Genomic DNA, 16,708 nt, shown 5'->3' on the forward strand with positions numbered 1-16,708 from the left:
GAAGGAAGGAAAGAAAGAGAAAGAAAGAAAGAAAGAAAGAAAGAAAGAAAGAAAGAAAGAAAGAAAGAAAGAAAGAAAGAAAGAAAGAAAAAGAAAGAAAGAAAGAAAGAAAAAGAAAAAGAAAGAAAGAAAGAAAGAAAGAAAGAAAGAAAGAAAAGAAAGAAAAGAAAGAAAAGAAAGAAAAGAAAGAAAAGAAAGAAAGAAAGAAAGAAAGAAAGAAAGAAAGAAAGAAAGAAAGAAAGAAAGAAAGAAAAAGACAGACAGACAAACCCTCATCGAATTAAAGTTATCCTGCTCCGAACACCTAGGGGAACGCTGCTGGGCACGTCACAGCTCTTGAGCTGCGTTTACCTCATGGAAACACAGAGGCCTCAGAACCGGCCCCCTGAGCTCGGCAGCGCATGCGCAGAGACCAGGCGTTAGAGGAAGCCAACAAGAGCTCCCTCTACCTCCGAGAAAACTCTCCTTGTTCAAAAGATGGAATTCTACTGAGCCATGTGACAATCTGAATAAAAGCAGACAGAGTTGTAAAAGAGGAATTCTAGTTTATGCTGAAAAAACATTTTAGGAGGTAACATCCTGATGTTAGTCAGAAGCAGGTAAATCATGGCGCTCTGCATTTTCTTTCAACACAGGGAGCACCTGAGATCCTACAGACAGGAAACGTGGGGAAGATAAGTCCAGAGACATATGCATCAGGTACACTCCAAAGTTCACCTGTGAACAAGACAGCAGCAACAAGCTAGATTATTTTAGCAGTTGACATAATTTTGTAAATAATAATGTTCAACTAAAATCAAGTCAAATCTTTAAAGACACATCCTAGAATGTAGTAGGAAACGGGAATCCCACTTTCAGACACCAAAGATTTTCATTTAAAATGTCCCTTCCCAGGGTGCCTGGGTGGCTCAGTCGCTTAAGCATCTGCCTTCAGCTCAGGTCATGATCCCAGGGTCCTGGGATCGAGCGCCCCCCATCGGGCTCCCTGCTCCGCGGGGAGCCTGCCCCTCCTTCTCCCACTCCCCCTGCTTGTGCTCTCCCTCTCTGTGTCAAATAAACAAATAAAATCTTTAAAAATAATAATAAAATAAAATGTCCTTTCTCAGGGTGCCTGGGTGGCTCAGTCGGTTAAACGTCCAACCCTTGATCTCAGCTCAGGTCATGATGGTGAGATCAAGCTCTGTGCAGGGCTCCACGCTGAGTGTGCACCCTGCTTGGGATTCTCTCTCTCCCTCTCCTTCTGTTCCTCCCAATATCCCCACCACCACCACTTTCACAGGCACCCACACACATGCTCTCTCTCTCTTAAAAATAAACAAATACACAAACACACACACACATATTATCCTTTCCCGACAGTCTCCCCACACCTGTCAATGGCTGGACCCATTCTTTTTTCTCCTTCCTGTGTACCCTGAGCTTCTGGTAGTAGGGCCTGCATCCTGCTCTCTGCTTCTGACCACATCCAGGCCAATTTCTGCTCTGTCCTCTGATGTAAAAACTATTTTGCGAAAATAACAGCAAAATCCTGCATTTTCTTTGATGTGATTTTTTTTTTAATGTGGTGTAGGTTATGTTCTCCAAACTCTCTAGAATAAAGATGGAAGTTCCAAAATAGAGTTGTGTGAGTCTACTCAAAGTTTGCTATCAATGCAAGTGAGCCAATAAGAACCCTTTGGAGCATGCGATGTGCTCCCAGACCTGGCCACTGCTGTGATAACATCAGTGGACACCCCCATATTCCAGGCCCCACGCCAGGGGCTGAGGCCAAATTAATTTCTGAAGATCTGTGCACTTGTGGGTGAAGGGTACACAGGAACTCTCTGTACTCTCTTTGCAATTTATCTGTAAATCTAAAAATATTCCAAAAATTATTTTAGAAAAAAAGATGTGTGCACATGAGAACTACAGTGATTCTAAGAAGTACTATTTCCTTGCATGCCCCATAGTATTTGTGCCCACCCATCCCCTCCCTGGGCACCCTGCATGGTACAGGCTCAAGGTCCCCACACCCCCAGGTGACATGGCCTGCCTCCGTGGAGCAGACAGACATGTTGGTCAAACACTCACGTGCAGACCATATCCATCCCGTATCTGTAGGGAGACTGTGGCAATTCCATACCGTGAAACAAACCCCGGTTTTGGAGAGACACAGAAAACAATGCAGAACACTTTACCATGAGTTAGCCTTCTAATTTATTACTGGAGAGAGATTAGATATTTACGTTATTTCAGTTAATGTTCAAGAAATGCTCCATGCAGCCTGACTGCTTACCTGGCTTCCTAGAATTCTTGGCAAAAAAAAAAAAAAAACAGAAAGTACTAGCCTGGACATAGATCTTCCTAAAGCATCAGTCTGTTAGAAGTTCAGTTTCCATCATCTGGCATCCACGAAAACATCTGGTCATATGAACCCTCAAGAAGATGACTTACAAGCTTCTGAGAGTGAAATTTACTGAACCTGTCTATGCAGCTACTCTACTCCCCAGGGGACATTTTACTCTCATGAGACATCCGTGGTGAAGAAAATAATGTTCAAGACAATAAATTTACTTTGCTTATTTACTCATTTCTTATTTATACCCCATATCTCTCCACTGAAATTTGAGAGTACCAAAAATACACATAATAAGACCCCCAAAAGTAAGGAAATGGAGGAAAAGGAAAAATAAGATGGCTCCGTGGATGAAGTCGGAACCTTAAGGGTAGCCCCTCAGCCGTAGAACGTCTCCCTACTTCTAAAACGTACTCAGCGCTATTACTCAGAACTACAGTTCTGGTGTGGATAATGAGCCAGGATCTCACAAGAGGTGTCATAGTTTGTAATCATGCTTACCTTTCTCTCGCGACTCTCAGAAAGCTTTTGGAAAACATTTTGGTTTCGCTGCCCAGTTTGCTGATCAATGCAAATCATCTGGCATCTGTGACAAGGCCCTGAAACCTGGCAGGTGAGAAAGGAAAAGACAGAGTTGTCATGAACGTGACCGGACCCTCCTGCTGGGCAGGGAGGAAGCTGGATCTGGGAGGATTGGTTGTAAGAGGCGGTCTCCAGCCCCACTAACACGGGAGCTCAGTACTCTTAACTTCAAGGAGCCAGAACGTGGCACCTCCTCACACAGTCCTGGGGAATCATCCATATTTGCTCATCAGCTGAAAGACTGCTGCTTCAGGGCTTCGTGAGAAAAAAAAGAGTGGTTGTGGATCTCGGATGATTATCTCGGGTTTCTTCCTGGATCCTCCCAGGAAGAAAAGAACTAACTGATTGGAGGGTAAACTGGGAGAAAACAACCACGGCCCCCATACTAAGTCATTATCGGTAAGAACCTTACTGTGTCCATGTCCTTTGACCCAGAAATTTCACTACTAGGAATTTCACCTGAGAAAAGAACCACAACTGGGGCACCTGGGTGGTGCAGTGAGTTAAGCATCTGATTCTTGGTTTCAGCTCAGGTCGTGATCTCAGGGTTATGAGATCAAGCCCCGTGTGGGGCTCCATGCTCAGCTCCGAATCTGCTTGAAACTGTCTCCCTCTCCCTCTGCCCCTCCTGCTCATGCATGTGCCCTCTCTCAAATAAATAAATAAATTTTTTAAGATTTTATTTATTTATTTGAGAGCGAGAGAGAGCATAAGGAGAGTGATAGGCAGATGGAGACGGAGAAGCAGACTTCCCTGCCAAGCAGGGAGCCCGACGTAGGGCTCGATCCCAGGACCCTGGGACCATGACCCAAGCCAAATGCAGACACTTAACCGACTGAGCTACTAAGGTGTCCCTAAATAAATCTTGAGAAGGGAAGAGAAGGGAAGGGAAGGGAAGGGAAGAGGAGAAGAGAAGAGAAGAGAAGAAGAGAAGAAAAGAGAAGAACCACAAGTACAAACACAGATTCATGTACAAGGATCTTTCTCACATTATTTGTAGTGGGGGAAATCTGGGACTATCATAAACATCAAACAGTAGAGAAGAATGGCCACACTTCATGTATATATCATACAGGTATTAAAATTAATCTATAAAGGGCTTTAAATAAAAGGGGTAATATTTATGTTTATAATTGAAACAAGCAGAAAACAAAATTACATGTGTATTCTTATATATGTATATATGCATACCCAGCATCTTAAGAGGGGTCATACCATATGGTAGAACTTCTATTCTGGTTGGTCTGCCATGAGCGTGAATTGCTTTATAGTGAGAAAATCTCCCATAAATGTTAACACAAAAAAAGGAAGTATGCACTCAGCAGTGACAAGATGCTTCTTTTTTTTGCACATATAAAAAGGGCACAGGTGCTCCTCTGCTCACTCATGGGCAAACACAAAGTATGCACTGAAACCAGGAACAACTACATGTGGATGTGTCTTGACCTGTTTGTATCACTCTCCTTCTGGCTGGCGGCCACTAAAGGGGAAATATAACCTCACTGTGGTACCAAAGTCAAGTTGTGTAGGCCCTCCAGAAGCGGCTGGAGGGTGCTGTACGAGGCTCTGCTCAGCCCTGGCCTCGATCCCGGGCAGACCTACCACCTCTCGAAGCCTCATTTCATCATCCAGCCCCTTAGCTTGATTCAGTGAGGATTCCAGATACTATTTCTAGGATGCAAAGCCCAGACCTGGCACTGAGTCATGCTCAAAAGTGGAAGCTATCATGATTATACACGAGAATCCCCCAGATGGAACAAGACTTCCACAAGATCAGAACATTAAGGATCAAGTACAGAACATTCTACCTTCTCTGCCTAGAACATTGTGATTCCCAGGCTGGGCTCCCTCTGAGTCTGCAGGGCCATGACCCTCAGAAGAGATGTCCCACGGAAGGGATGTCCCACCAGCCCCAGACCCGGGGGCCCCAGCTGCCATCCAACAGATAACACTTCAAGTAAAAATCCTGTCATTTTGGTGAAAAGACTCTCTTAAAACAGTTTCTCAAGCTGGCAGAAAGAAAGATATTTTCCAGGCACTTTTTTCAAACACCAAGACAAAGAAATCAATTTTCTTAAAACATTGTCATTTTTAAGCTTTTTTTCTAGTACTCTTATTCATTGGGATTTTTAAAAATTGTTTACAAGCATACATGCTCTTTAAAAAATAACTCAAACAATACAGAAGCTTTAAGAATTAAAAGAGGGGTGCTTGGGTGGCTCAGGTCATGATCTCTGGGTCCTGGGATCAAGCCCCGCATCGTGTTCCTTGCTCAGTGGGGAGCCTGCTTTTCCCTCTCCCTCTGCTGCTCCCCCTGCTTGTGCTCTCTCTTTCAAATAAATAAATAAAATCTTAAAACGAAAAAAGAATTAAGAGAGAAAGCGCTCAGCAGGTGCCTCTCTCTCTGTCTTCAGAGGCAAGGGGGGCTAAGAAGCTGTAGGTGGCTCGGGACTGAAGCTCGCAGCAGGACACGATGAGCCGTGCACCTGTGCAGCACACTCCCTGGGTTCTCAGAGGCCACTGTGCTTCCTCCCTGTGGGCATTACTCCACAATACATATTGGATGCCCTTCCATGTCTGTACTCAGAGACCACGCCATCCTTGGGCTTTGCAATGTTCACAATGGCCTGGCATTCCTGGGGGCTGATGTTCTTCCCTGTTCTACAAAGCCATGTAAACAGTTTCTAATTCTTTGCTGTTATCAATGATTTTGTAATAAAGGTCTTAATCCACATAACCCTCTTTGCCATTTAACATTTCTTAGCGACGATCTCTGTAAATGAGATTCTAAAGGCAACAGGTATCAAAGTTTTTATGACTTAATGATCCCCAGTGAAAAAATCACTTTCCCAAGAGATGTGCTAAATCTTTTTGCATTGCAACAGCCTCAGCCTGAGTATTGGCATCAGCAAACGTCTTTTAAGCAGTTCGTTTTTGAAAGGCACAGTACTAACTACAGTTTATACTTTTTAGTGCCTGAACAGGACTACATTGTATGAATATAGCATAATTTATTGAACCAATCTCCCTTTTGTGGATATGTAGGATGTCCTCCAAGTTTTCATATTTATAAAAGCACTATAATAAGTTTTTTAAAAAAGATTTTTATTTACTTGAGAGCACTAGCGGGGGGAGAGGGACAGAGGAAGAAAGAGAAGCAGACCCCCGCTGAGCAGAGAGCCTGACACGGGGCTTGATCCCAGGACCCCGGGACCATGACCTGGGCCGAAGACAGACGCTGAACCAACTGAACCATCCAGGCATCCCAATAAGTCAAGTCTGTAACATAGCTCTGCACGCTTGTATGACTGTATTTTATGGAATAGATTTCTACCAGTGAAAGTATTGGGCCAAAGGGAAGGCATATTTTCACTTTTATTAGTGAATGTTTATTAAGAACAGTGACCTAAAGAAAGCAAAGCATCTCAGAAAAGTTTCTCAAAGACTCTTTCCTGTATTTATGTCCCCGGGTACCAGAAGGGCCACAGTGCTAATGTTGCCAGGACTCATTCTGACTGTGACAATAAGCTAGCTCAAGTTCTTTCACTTTCCTCTTTTCTTCATTTATTTCTCCCTCCTCTCCATTTATCAAACAATATAGATCAATGCCTGTTCGGTATCAGGCAGGATACGTCAGAGCAAGTGTTTTAAAGACATGGCAGGGACAGAGCAACAGGAAATAAGAAGAAGAAGGGGTCAGGAGGCAGAGATGGGGGCGCGGCGGGAAGGCTGGTGCCAGAGAGAGGTCTGTGGGAGCGAATGTCACAGAGAGAAGAGATTTGCTTTCTTCAAGGGGAAGCAGCTGTCAGGATAAGAGGAAGCTTGGGGAGTTAAATGGACAAAAGAAATTTGCCTCTGACGACAAGCTCCTCTACAAGGGCCGGTGAGGCCAGAAGGCAGAGTGAGGGAAGAAGGTGGAGTGGCCACGGGCACTGAGGGACCGCTAGGTGTCTGGGTCCTCCTCCACAAGCACCAGGAAAGTCCAGTGGGTTCCAACAGGATAAAGTTCTCACAGACACAGCATTCTAAGGAAACAGAGTTTAAGCCTAAACATAATGATGAGGCGGAGGTGCACTAAGCCCGCGAGCCCTGGCACAGGGCACGTTCTCTCTGCCCCATGGGAAACGGACTGCTGCCACCCTCATAGCGAATAAGCGATCGGTCCTTCCAAAGGGAGGCCCAGACTGCAGATGTCACAAACCCTCCCGCTGAGGATTTGCGGGGCAGAGTCAAAGACAGAGAGGGATTCCCGCCTGCCACCCTCCGGGCCTCAAATAGAGGCCAGTTTCCATTTGCAACCCTTGAGGAAGGAACTGAACTTCCCCCAACTCACCTGGAAACGCAAGGAACCAATTGAAACCCCATCCCACTTCTCTTCTTCAAAAGCCCTTGTTCCATTGGTAATAATATTGGCACGGAACCGTGAGATGAGGTCTTTCATTGGGAATAATTCTTCCTTTCCATGCTCATCACTGTTTAAGACATACCAAAAAGGGGGGAAGGGGGGAGGAGTGGATAATTGCACTGTTGTAATTGTTCAACATTTCTAGCACTCGATGCCTGACTTCACCAACTGTCGTCCTCTGGTCAGAGGCCTAGATGATTAGAACAAGCTTCTACCACTAGTGGAAGGCCAGCAGACACCCAGCTGTTAAACAGACCTCAATGGTGTCCCCTGGGAGATAGTCCCACCTCCTAGAAGCGGTGCAAAGGGTGAGTAGATCTTAGCTGAAGAGACGAAGGACTCTGGAAACCAAGTGAACAGTGGTCAAGTGAACCAACTTCTACAAAAATACCAGTTCTACAGGGTGAGTCCAGACGAGGCATTTAAGGAGCAACAACAGGCTTACTTACCAAGGACCTAAAATGTTCCAAGAGCTCATACTCTTTTTGGATATTAGAACATCATAAAGCACCAATGAGTACATATGGGAGGTTTTAGTATTTATTCCCCACAGAGGACAGACTGATGGTTACCAGAGGCGGGGGTCGGAGCAGGCAAAAGGGGTGAAGGGAGTCAAAAGATACAAGCTTCCAGTTATAAAACACATACGTCACGGGGCGCCTGGGTGGCTGTTGGTTAAAGAGACTGCCTTTGGCTCAGGTCATGATCCCAGAGTCCTGGGATCGAGAACCACATCGGCCTCCCGGCTCAGCGGGGAGCCTGATTCTCCCTCTGACCCTCTCCCCTCTCATGCTGTTTCTCTCTCTCTCTCTCAAATAAATAAATAAAACCTTTAAAAAAAATTTAAAAAAAACACATACGTCACGGGGATGTCATGTACAGCGTGATGGCTATGGTTAATAACACCGTACTGCATATTTGAAAGTTGCTAAGAGAAAATCTTAAAAGCTCTCATCACAAGAAAAATAATGTTAACTATGTATGGTGACAGATGTTAACCAAACTTATTGTGGTGATTGTTTCTCAATGTATATAAATATTGAATCATTATATTGTACATCTGAAACTAATATCATATTGTATGTCATTTATATCTCAGTAAAAACAAATTTGCTTCCTAACTTCCATCCTGTTTGCAGTTTTAACTAACATACACCATTTTTAGAATTCTTGTTGACGATTTTTGTTTACTGCCATGAGGCCTTATAAAATGACTCTCTGCACCTCCATCCACCCCCGCGCCCCCAAGGGAAAAAGCACTGAAATAAAGCGTCTGAAAACTTAAACAAAAGAACCCACTGTATGATCTCATTATACAGCATTCAAGAACAGGTGAAACTATGTATGGTGAACGAAGCCAGGATAGTGGTGACCGTCGGTAGGGCTGACTAAGAGGGGATATGAGGAAGGTTTCTGGTTTACTAGAAATGTTCTCTACTTGATCTGGGGGGTGGTTACATGGGCATATACATTTGTAAAAATTCACTGAGCTACGGACTTATGATTTTTGTGCTTTCTTGTGCTTCAACAAGAAAAAATTTTTAAGTTGGAGGGGAGATTCTTAAGTATGATTGGAATTTTCCCTGGAAATAGACCTGTAAGGCTCTGGTGGAGGCTAAGGCTATATCCCCATCCCCTTCCAAGCAGGGAATGGTGTGTGAAAAGCCAGGAGCAAAAAAAAAGCCAGGAGCAGGGAGAACCATGTCTAGCTTTGCCACTATGTGCAACTCCCATGACCGACGAGAATGACGATTTCCTCATCTGAAACGCAAGGGCTGGCATTTCCCAGTCCTAAAATCCTTTGATTCTGGATTACCTTCGAGGTTACAAACCCTTCTTTTGTGCTGTGTAAAAAGAAAAATTTTACGTTCAAAAGCTATCGTGATCAGCATATGCATTATTGAGTCCATCAAATTTGAAAGTAGAACAGAGACAGACCAACCAGAGCCCCCAGCGACCCTCCCGGGCACTAGGCCCAGGCTGGTCCTCGTACCCCTGTCCCATCTCCTCCCTGCTCCTCAGCCCTGCCTTCAACCAGCTGGTAGGAACCATGGTCCCCTACTGGTAGGAACCAGGACTGCAGCAAGCCTGTCTCCACCTCCTAGTTTTGCACACCAAGAATCCCAGACGACCACTGCCCTGCTCTCTCCAGGGCTCTGGGGACCTGAGGAGGAGTGTCACGGTGCCTTGACAGCTCAGTGAACACCCAGGGACCCTGCAGCTGCATCGAACTTATGTACCAAGGAGGACGAGCTGGGCCATGGCCAGGGAACTCTGTTGCGTGGTTTTGCCAATGACTATAAACAGGAATTACTACAAACAGTCCATCTTTGTCACTTTTATTAAGCTATATTTGTAGATGTTTGTAAGTATGCACACATACTCATACCCAGTACCACATGGCATGTGAGAGTCATAGGATCCCCGGCTCATGGTGACAGGCACGTGCACCCCCTCCTGGCCTGTGGACTAGGGATGAGTAGCCAGTCCCAGTTCTCATGTAAAAACGGGGTGACTTTTCTTTGCCCTGATGGTCTGATTACCTTGGTACTTCAATTTCCTCTAAAGAACAATGAAGGGGGTTGAGCGAATCCTTTCTAAAGCTGACCTGCTAATATGTCAGGGCCCTTACAAAACACTGGGTGGGAACAGGCAAGCAGCAGTACCAGTTCTGTCTGATGATACAAACAAACAGTATCTGTAGCTACAACTCTAAAAGCTTTCATAACCATTCTTCTTTTCACTCAAAATTGACTGTGCAAGTAGGCAAGGTTCCTAGGGGACAGGGGGTGGTGGGAGGGTGGGCAACAAAACCGGGTCAAGTTCAATTCAATTAAAGCAAATGTTAAAAATAGAATGATTTAAAAATGAGAGTTGGGGTTGCCTAAGCATCATGAAGGCATCAAGAGAGACGTGGGAACTGGACCTAAGGGCTTTGTAACTTCCCAGGGCCTCAGTCTCTCATCTGGACTCCGTGACTCCCCAGTCTACTCCATGGACTCCATGGCTCACTGCCAGAGTCAAGTGGTTATACCTGTCTGCTATTCCCAAGGCAAAGGATCTTACCTGGCATTTAATTGCTGCTGGAGCTCCAAAACACTGGATCTGTTTATCAGCAAATACTGTGCTTCATTCACCAGAGAAAGGAAGGCTGTTGTACCCACAGGCTGATCTAAAAGTGATGGAGTATTTTAAACAATCTAAGTATCCATCAATGGATGAATGGACAAAGAAGATATGACAAACACATATACATATATATATGTATACGTTCAGCCATGAAAAAGAATGAAATATTGGGGCACTTGGGTGGCATAGTTGGTTAAGCGTCTGACTCTTGGTTTCGGCTCAGGTCATGATCTCAGTGTCATGAGACGGAGCCCTGCATCTCTCTGCTAGAGGGTCTCTCCCTCCTCCTCTGCTCCTTCTCCTGCATGCACTCTCTCTCTCTCTAAAATGAATGAATAAATAAAATAAATGAAATCTTGCCATTTGTGACAACATCGATGGACCCTGAGGGCATTATGCTAAATGAAATAAGTCAGACAGAGACGCCATATGAGTTCACTTGTATGTGGAATCTGAAACAAACAAAAAACAAGCTCATAGATACAGAGAACAGATTGGTTGTTAGCAGAGGCAGGGAGTGGGGGTGGGCAAGATGGGTGGAGAGAGTCAAAACATACAAGCTTCTAGTTATAAAATAAATACATCATAGGGATACAATGTACACCATGGCGGCTGTAGTTAATAACACCGTACTGCATATTTGAAAGTTGCTAAGAGAGTAAATCTTAAAAGTTCTCATCACAAGAAAAAAATGTGTAACTATATACACTGACAGATGTTAACCAGACTTATTGTGGTGATTGTTTCTCAATATATACAAATATCAAGTCATTATGTTGTACATCTGAAACTAATATAATATTGTATGTCACTTATACTTCAATAAAAAGTTTAAATAAATTTAAAAAGAAGAGTTGCTTTCTCGGAATGCAAATGAATCATGCTTCCATTAGCTTGCATTTTTAAAAAGAAGAGACTATTTCTACAAGGGAAAAATGGTGTCCTGGAACTAATAAAAACATTGTAAGCATGGCCCAAATCTCTCAGACACAGAAAGAAAAAGAGCTCCTAGAATACTCTGTTAATAATCTGGGAAAAAAAAAATAAAATGGTGATGTGAAATTGGTCCAACAAAAAAAACCTGGAGACAACATTTAGAAGAGAAATGGGAGGGAGGTGGGGATGGGGGACTTCCCCAAAACAGTCGAAAGAGGGGCTTCGGGGTCGTGAGATTGAGCCCCACAGCAGGCTCTCAGCGCGGAGTCAGCTTGAGATTCTCTCTCTCTCCCTCTGCCCCTCCCCCCAACCCAGGCACTCGCTCTCTCTCTCTCTCTCTCTCTCTCTCTCTCAAATAAATAAATAAATCTTAAAAAAAGAAAAAAAAGAATATGTTTCAGAACTAGTGGAAGGAAAACAAACTAAAAACTCATAAAAGAAAGTATCAAGTGTGCCCAGAACCGCTAGCAGCTTCTGTCAACCATTTGTTGGCTGGCCATCACTATCTTTAACGAGATGTTGAGAAAAAAGGTCTGCTGGGCCAAGGCCAAGTTAGCCCTCTCCAAACCAAGTTCGTGGAACCCAAAGTACACAAGAATGGATACTTTCAAGAGAAACTTTTACATCGACATGGATGGGACTGGAGGAGATTATGCTAAGTGAAATAACTCAAGCCGAGAAAGTCAATTATCATACGGTTTCACTTATTTGTGGAACATGAGGAATACCATGGAGGACATTAGGAGAAGGAAGGGAAAAATGAAGAGGGGGAAATCGGAGCGGGAGACGAACCATGAGAGACTATGGACTCTGAGAAACAAACTGAGGGTTTTAGAGGGGAGGAGGGTGGGGGATGGGTTAGCCCAGTGATGGGTAGGTATTAAGGAGGGCATGTACTGCATGGAGCACTGGGTCTTATACGCAAACAATGAATCATGGAACACTACATCAAAAACTAATGATGTATGGTGACACATAACATAATAAAATTAAATTAAATTTTTAAAAAAGGTAATAAAATAAGAAATTTTGTGCCAATAAATAAATAAAAGAATGAAAAAGAGAGAGAGAGAGAGAATTGCTTTCCAGACCCTCTACTTCCATAGGTCCTCTTTGCTAAAATGGCTGCGTCAGGGAAGGGAACTGGAATCCCAGCCCCCTCCGCAAAGGCCCTTCTCGAACTTCACAGAGAAAGGCTCACTCACCTCTCTAAGGCGCATTGCCACTGGGGGCTAAACCTCTCCCGAGTGGAAAACAAAAGCTCCATTCAAAGCCCTGGGGTCTGTGCTGAGAAAATAAAGCCTCTAAAGCGGAGTGAGTGAATGAGCCCCCTACAGGTCAGATGGGTTCCCATTCCTCACTCTATACACAGAACTGCCCAACCTAATTAAGTGGCCAAGAGACAGATGATTCGAGTCATCATAATGTGAGATTCCTGTGCTTTAATCATGTGCCTCAGAAGGAAGGTTTGAGTGACAGTGCGTTCACCAAATTCCTTTCATCCCCAGCTTTTTATTTGACTTAAATAAGGTTTTCCAGAGAAGAATCAGTGCTGAGCACCAGCTTTTCTGGCCACAGGTGACAGTCATTCAGGGACATGGGAATAAATGGTGGGGGGAGGATCGCCCAGGCATCTCATTAAGAGATTCATTTTCAACAATGTTTTCTCTTTATGTTTATTAACTATTTTTCAAAATTTATAATACTTGTGTTGCTTTGATAAACTGTGTACTATTAAAAACTCAACCTAGAAAATATCTCCTAACATGTAGACTCTTATGGTCACAGTAAACTTGAAAAATGTGTATACCTTTCAATTTATATATAATTGTAGTTTCAGATAACTATGACAGAGTGATCAAGGAAAAATTTTCTTTTTTTTTTAAGATTTTATTTACTTATTTGACAGAGAGAGCAAGAGCGCACAAGCAGTGGGAGTGGGAGAGGGAGAAGCAGACTCCTCACCGAGCAGGGAGCCCACTGCGGGGCTCCAATCCCAGGACCCTGAGATCATGACCTGAGCTGAAGGCAGACGCTTAACCATCTAAGCCACCCAGGTGTGCCAAGGAAAGATTTTCAAGCATGAAATATATAACACTAAAATAAAATGCTGTCAAGGAAGTGGAATGGAAATATAAGTTGAAGGGGAAAAAGAAAAATAAAATTTCTGACCATTAAAAGGCAGTTTGCCCATACATATATATATATGTATATTTTAATGAATACTCTTGAGAATCAAACCACTAAATATTGAGATTCCACTGGCCAGTTTAGATGACAACCAAAAAATGTACAAGGAGGTAGTGTAACTCTAAAATAGCTGCTCTCAGGTGCACCAACCTAAAAATGTTCAAAGACCAGTGGCCTAGCCCATCAGAGACCTTTCTACCATAAATGGCATCTGTGAGGTGTAATATTCTCAAGGTGACACTCTCTGGCACTGTATCATGCAGGAGACAGACCTTCCCCGGCACCTCCCTTTGCCTTACCCAGGTCCCCATCTCCCACTAGGACAGTCGCTGCCACCTCCAGCCTCCCCTCCTGCCCTGTACCCCCCACCTCCCTCTGTGATGCAGCCTCCACACCGCACCAAGAGTGTCTTTCTAACACATGTGGCATCACAAAACTCCTCAGCTTAGAGTTCTTCAATGAGTGCCCCCAACCACAAGATGGTACTCACTGCCTCCTCAGCCAAACATTCATTTCTTCTCCCCAGCTCTGCCCCAGGGCGCCCCTACCCACATTCAACCCTTCCTAAGCCCTGCTCTGGGCCCATGAAATGCCAAGCCCTGCAATTCTGCTCCCGACTAAACTTCCTGCCTCTCTCTGCCTAGAAAACTCTTGTCTTAACATTAAGATGCACCTCCAAAGTTACCTCCTCCCTGAAGCCCTCCGTGACTCACTCCAGGTGTAGAGGATGCCTCCCCCACACCCATACCCTTTGCATAGACCTTTACTGTGACCTTTACGTTAGTGCCAGTGTCTACTGGTAAGCCGTTGCCACTGAACTTAGATCTCGAAGGACCACAACCATTGCTTCAAAATCTTAGCCAGCCTCCTGAAGACCCAGTTGAGCCCCAGGTAGACAGGAGGCACTAGGAATGATCAGAGCTAATTCTATCCGCTCATTTCTATGGTGGCCCTGGTCTTGTCGAGCCCCACTCCTTGCATGTCCCTACTCATAGAATTGCCCATTTCTCTCTCCCCTTTCATCATGTCTCTAAGCTCACCCGTGCCCAAACACCACCAAGTTCATCTCCTCAATTAGCTGAGCATATATTTTTCCCCTTCTCCATCACATAGCAACTCAAATTATTGAACAGATTCTGACGTGACAAATTGCCAACACTTCTAAAAGTGCAAGTAGATTATTACATCCTTTGAATCCTCTCTCTACCATACATTTTCAGGGATTCATAAGTTCACCTGTGCAGGTAATCCCTTGATCCAGTCACTGGTCCCCATACTGTCAAAATGCTACTCTCGGATTTATAAGCCAGTCTCTCTGCGTGCTAATCCCTAAGCCAGGTCATCCCTACACAGATCAATAATGTGGCAACGACTCATTCATCCATTCAGTCATCTAGTATTTATTGAGCAACTACTATGTGCCCAATGCTGTTCTGAGCACCAGGGATGCAGCACTGAACAAAGCATACAAAAATCCCTGTCCTCTCAGAGCTTACAATCTATCACAATCTCACAAACAGAAAAACTGAGTAAAATGCGTGGCCTCTCTGATGGGAAAAGTACCACACAGAAAAATAAAACAGGAATGAACTGAAGAGGTTCTGTTTCTAAGGAGAGCCGTCAAGCAAGGTTTCTCTGAGAGGGTGACGCATGAGCAGACACCCCAAAATGATCTCTTCTTCCCATGTGGTACCATTAACTTTCAGGCACTTTCTTCTCTGCCGTCTCACTTCAGCTAACAATAGCTCTGGCAGGAAAAACTCCGAGCACTTTTACAAGTCGAAGGAGTTGAGGTCTACACCAATCGAGGCACCACGAGGCTCAAGGTCAGCCAAGCTCTCACCGCCATGTGCAGAGCCAAGACTAGAACCTGGTTTTTCTTGTTCCCTCATACAATTTGAGGACATGGCAAGTTACCGACGATTTTATGTAACCCAGTGAAACTGTGCTCCGAGACAGGGGGACTGAGAGTGCTTGTCAGAGGCGGGGCAGCTGGCTGGAAGCCCGCCTCCGTCTCCTCGGGGTCACTCTGGAGACCACGCGTGGGTCCTGCAGACCCCCCTGCTTTCTGCGCATGAGCAAGTCGCCCTGTAAATCCATTCCATGGGCTGATTTGGGTGTACGCCAGGGTAAACCCAAGTCCCTGTCCCCAAAGAACCAACCCCAAATGTCATACCTTGGCCCCGTCTCTTTGCACTTCTTTGGAAGTCTGAACTCTGTTTTATCAATTGACACGGACGGCCAAAAAACCTTGACAACCAGCTCGAAATTTTTTCTCCACAATTATAAGTATTTACCCTGAAGGAGAGAAAAAAAGGAGGGGAGTGAATGTTATTTAGTATTCCTTTAAATAATAATCTAAATAGCAAAAAAGTTAGATTGCAAAATAATACAATGTAATAAATATAACGTAATATGATACCGCATCCCAGGGAGAGAAGCCTACAGTGAAAACGTCCTCAGGAAGGGGCAGGGAGATGGCCAACGCAGGGGAGACCTGAGGGCTGGGGCTTGTGCAAAGCTTTCAGATCAGATAGAAAGCTTTGGAAGTTCATTTGAAAATCCTTGTTTATATTATTTTTTGCCACTAATACCAGAGAGCTTAGAATTTCAGAGCTTCCAGAGCGGTACTTTGCTTTAAGAAGCCCTTGAACCCAGACATATGTTCAGGATTTTTACTATGGGCCTGACTAATATTTTCCCTCATGGCCAGACCACATGGAATAATGGGTTTGGTTTGTGAAAAGAATGCTATGCCTTCAAGTTACCAATAGAAGTACATTTATTGATCCAGATCTTTTTTAACTCTGCAATCTTAGAGACTTTTTAAATATAATCTAAAGCATTTAAATTTTTTAAAAAAATTGTTCTAAAATCTACACATCACCAGAATTTATAATGCAAAATTGCTAATAACCTACATTGGGATCACAAGATAGATAGAATGGAATACCTGTCATATCCTTAATTTTTACTGGATCAAAGAGCTGCCTATCTGTGTCTGGAAAGGGAAGTGTAGAATGAAACCTCATTTAGTTGCACTTTCTCTCCAATGCTTTGAGAGATTGAATGGAAGTCCATTCTCATCAATCAGAGCACTTATGGTTCTGAGCAGAAGATGCCTAGCTACC

The 16,708-nt window shown here is 44.1% G+C and overlaps 1 protein-coding gene across 5 annotated transcripts in view; it reads right to left on the reverse strand.

Moving 5' to 3' along the window:
* Positions 1-16,708, reverse strand: part of MOCOS (molybdenum cofactor sulfurase) — a 58,253-nt gene that overhangs the window by 8,246 nt on the left and 33,299 nt on the right. Inside the window, exons 11-15 of one of the 5 annotated variants that reach the window (XM_025886583.2) lie at positions 15,754-15,875; positions 10,389-10,494; positions 7,251-7,389; positions 2,837-2,941; positions 526-717 (exon numbers count right to left, since the gene is read on the reverse strand). In XM_025886583.2, the coding sequence (XP_025742368.1) occupies positions 586-717; positions 2,837-2,941; positions 7,251-7,389; positions 10,389-10,494; positions 15,754-15,875 (604 nt within the window). In that variant the 3' untranslated portion in view covers positions 526-585. Of the gene's footprint in view, positions 1-525; positions 718-2,836; positions 2,942-7,250; positions 7,390-8,174; positions 9,167-10,388; positions 10,495-15,753; positions 15,876-16,708 lie in introns of those variants that run through there. The other 4 variants (XM_025886587.2, XR_003211097.2, XR_012380036.1 and 1 more) reach the window with 4 other exon arrangements.

This window comes from Callorhinus ursinus, unplaced genomic scaffold, assembly GCF_003265705.2.
Source record: "Callorhinus ursinus isolate GAN/ISIS: 27379988/994484 unplaced genomic scaffold, GSC_fseal_2.0 scaffold11, whole genome shotgun sequence".
In the NCBI taxonomy this organism is placed as follows: Eukaryota; Metazoa; Chordata; class Mammalia; order Carnivora; family Otariidae; genus Callorhinus; species Callorhinus ursinus.